Raw genomic sequence first — 1,602 nt, forward strand, 5'->3', positions numbered from 1 at the left:
TCTGGAGATCTTCAACCCCCGCCTGGACGCTGTCCTGTGCCCCCTGCTCTGGGTGAGCCTGCTTGGGCAGGGGGTGGGATTAGGTGATCTCCTGAGGTCCCTTCCAACCCCAGCCATGCTGGGATTCTGTGTGATCCTGTAACGCAGCCACCGACGGTGGGCACGAGCGTGTAGAAAAGACGTTTCTCTCCATTTTTGGGTCCGGCGCGGGTGCTGCTGCCGGGAGGGCGCTGGGTCCATCCCTCCAGAAGAGGAGAGCACCCATTAACGCCAATTTTCTTCTCTTTCAGGCACCCAGGTCCACCTCCCCCCAGGTTCCCCGGGCCAGGAGGACCCCCAGGACCAATGCCTGGACCCATGCACCCCGACATGCACCCCGATATGCACCCGGACATGCATCCCGACATGCACCCGGACATGCACCCGGATATGCACCCGGATATGCACCCAGACATGCACCCGGACATGCCGATGGGCCCGGGAATGAATCCCGGTCCTCCGATGGGTCCCGGACCCCCCATGATGCCCTACGGACCGGATGATTCCCCCCATTCCGGCATGATGCCGCCCGTCCCACCGGCGCAAGGCTTCTACGATAATTTCTACCAACAGCAAGAAGGTCTGGAGATGGATCACGGAATGATGGGAGACCCAGGTAACATCCCGAGGATCTGCCGGAATCGGTTCGGACATGCTTTGCCGGCCGTGGCGGCTCGGGGATGGGTTATTCCCGGGATGCCCGGGCACGCAGCAGACCAAGGTGGGGGGGGGGGAGAAATCAAGGTTGTTTTATGGAGCTTTAAGATTTATTTTTTTTAACAGCTGATGATTTTTTGTTTTCCTCGGCAGAAGACTACGGTGGTTACGAGGACATGGAAGGGCCTCCAGGAGAGCACATGTTCCCCGATCCGTCCTTGGATCACGACGCCTTGTGCGAAGGTGGCCCCCCCGGCTTAGCGAAACCGCCGGGCAGCATTCCCGATTTCATGCCGTCGGCGCAAAGAGCGCTTTACTTGAGAATCCAGCAAAAGCAGCAAGAGGAAGAGGAGAGGGCTCGGAGATTGGCCGAGAGCAATAAGCAGGAACGCGAAAACGAGGAAGGCAAGCGGCAAAATACGTTTTCCTGTTGAAAGGCGCGCGCGGGGAGGTGTGATCTCCGAAAAAAAAAGGGGCCGTCGGGAGAAATGGGGAGGAAGCGGGGGGGATTGTCAGGGAGGAATTCTTTAGGGAATGAGGAGCGCCTCAAGGAAAATCCCCGGCGTGGTGAGAGCGCGTTGGAGGAGGGGGTCTACCGGAGAAATGGGAACAGCTTGGCCAGGGTCTACCGGAGAAATGGGAACAGCTTGGACGGGGTCTACCAGAGAATGGGAACAGCTTGGATGGGGTCTACCGGAGAAATAGGAACAGCTTGGATGGGGTCTACCAGAGAATGGGAACAGCTTGGATGGGGTCTACCGGAGAAATAGGAACAGCTTGGATGGGGTCTACCAGAGAATGGGAACAGCTTGGACGGGGTTTACCGGAGAAATGGGAACAGCTTGGCCAGGGTCTAACAGAGAATGGGAACAGCTTGGCCAGGGTCTACCGGGGGAAAGGGAAAAG

General features: G+C 58.3%; 1 protein-coding gene across 1 annotated transcript in view; it reads left to right on the top strand.

Moving 5' to 3' along the window:
* The window catches only part of ZC3H4 (zinc finger CCCH-type containing 4), a 14,851-nt gene that overhangs the window by 10,503 nt on the left and 2,746 nt on the right, over positions 1–1,602 (top strand). Inside the window, exons 12-13 of the mRNA XM_009645832.2 lie at positions 291–655; positions 850–1,101. Coding sequence (XP_009644127.2) covers positions 291–655; positions 850–1,101 — 617 coding nt within the window. The remainder of the gene's footprint in view (positions 1–290; positions 656–849; positions 1,102–1,602) is intronic.

The sequence above is a fragment of the Egretta garzetta genome, unplaced genomic scaffold (genome assembly GCF_000687185.1).
Source record: "Egretta garzetta isolate BGI_Z169 unplaced genomic scaffold, ASM68718v1 scaffold901, whole genome shotgun sequence".
NCBI classification, from domain to species: Eukaryota; Metazoa; Chordata; class Aves; order Pelecaniformes; family Ardeidae; genus Egretta; species Egretta garzetta.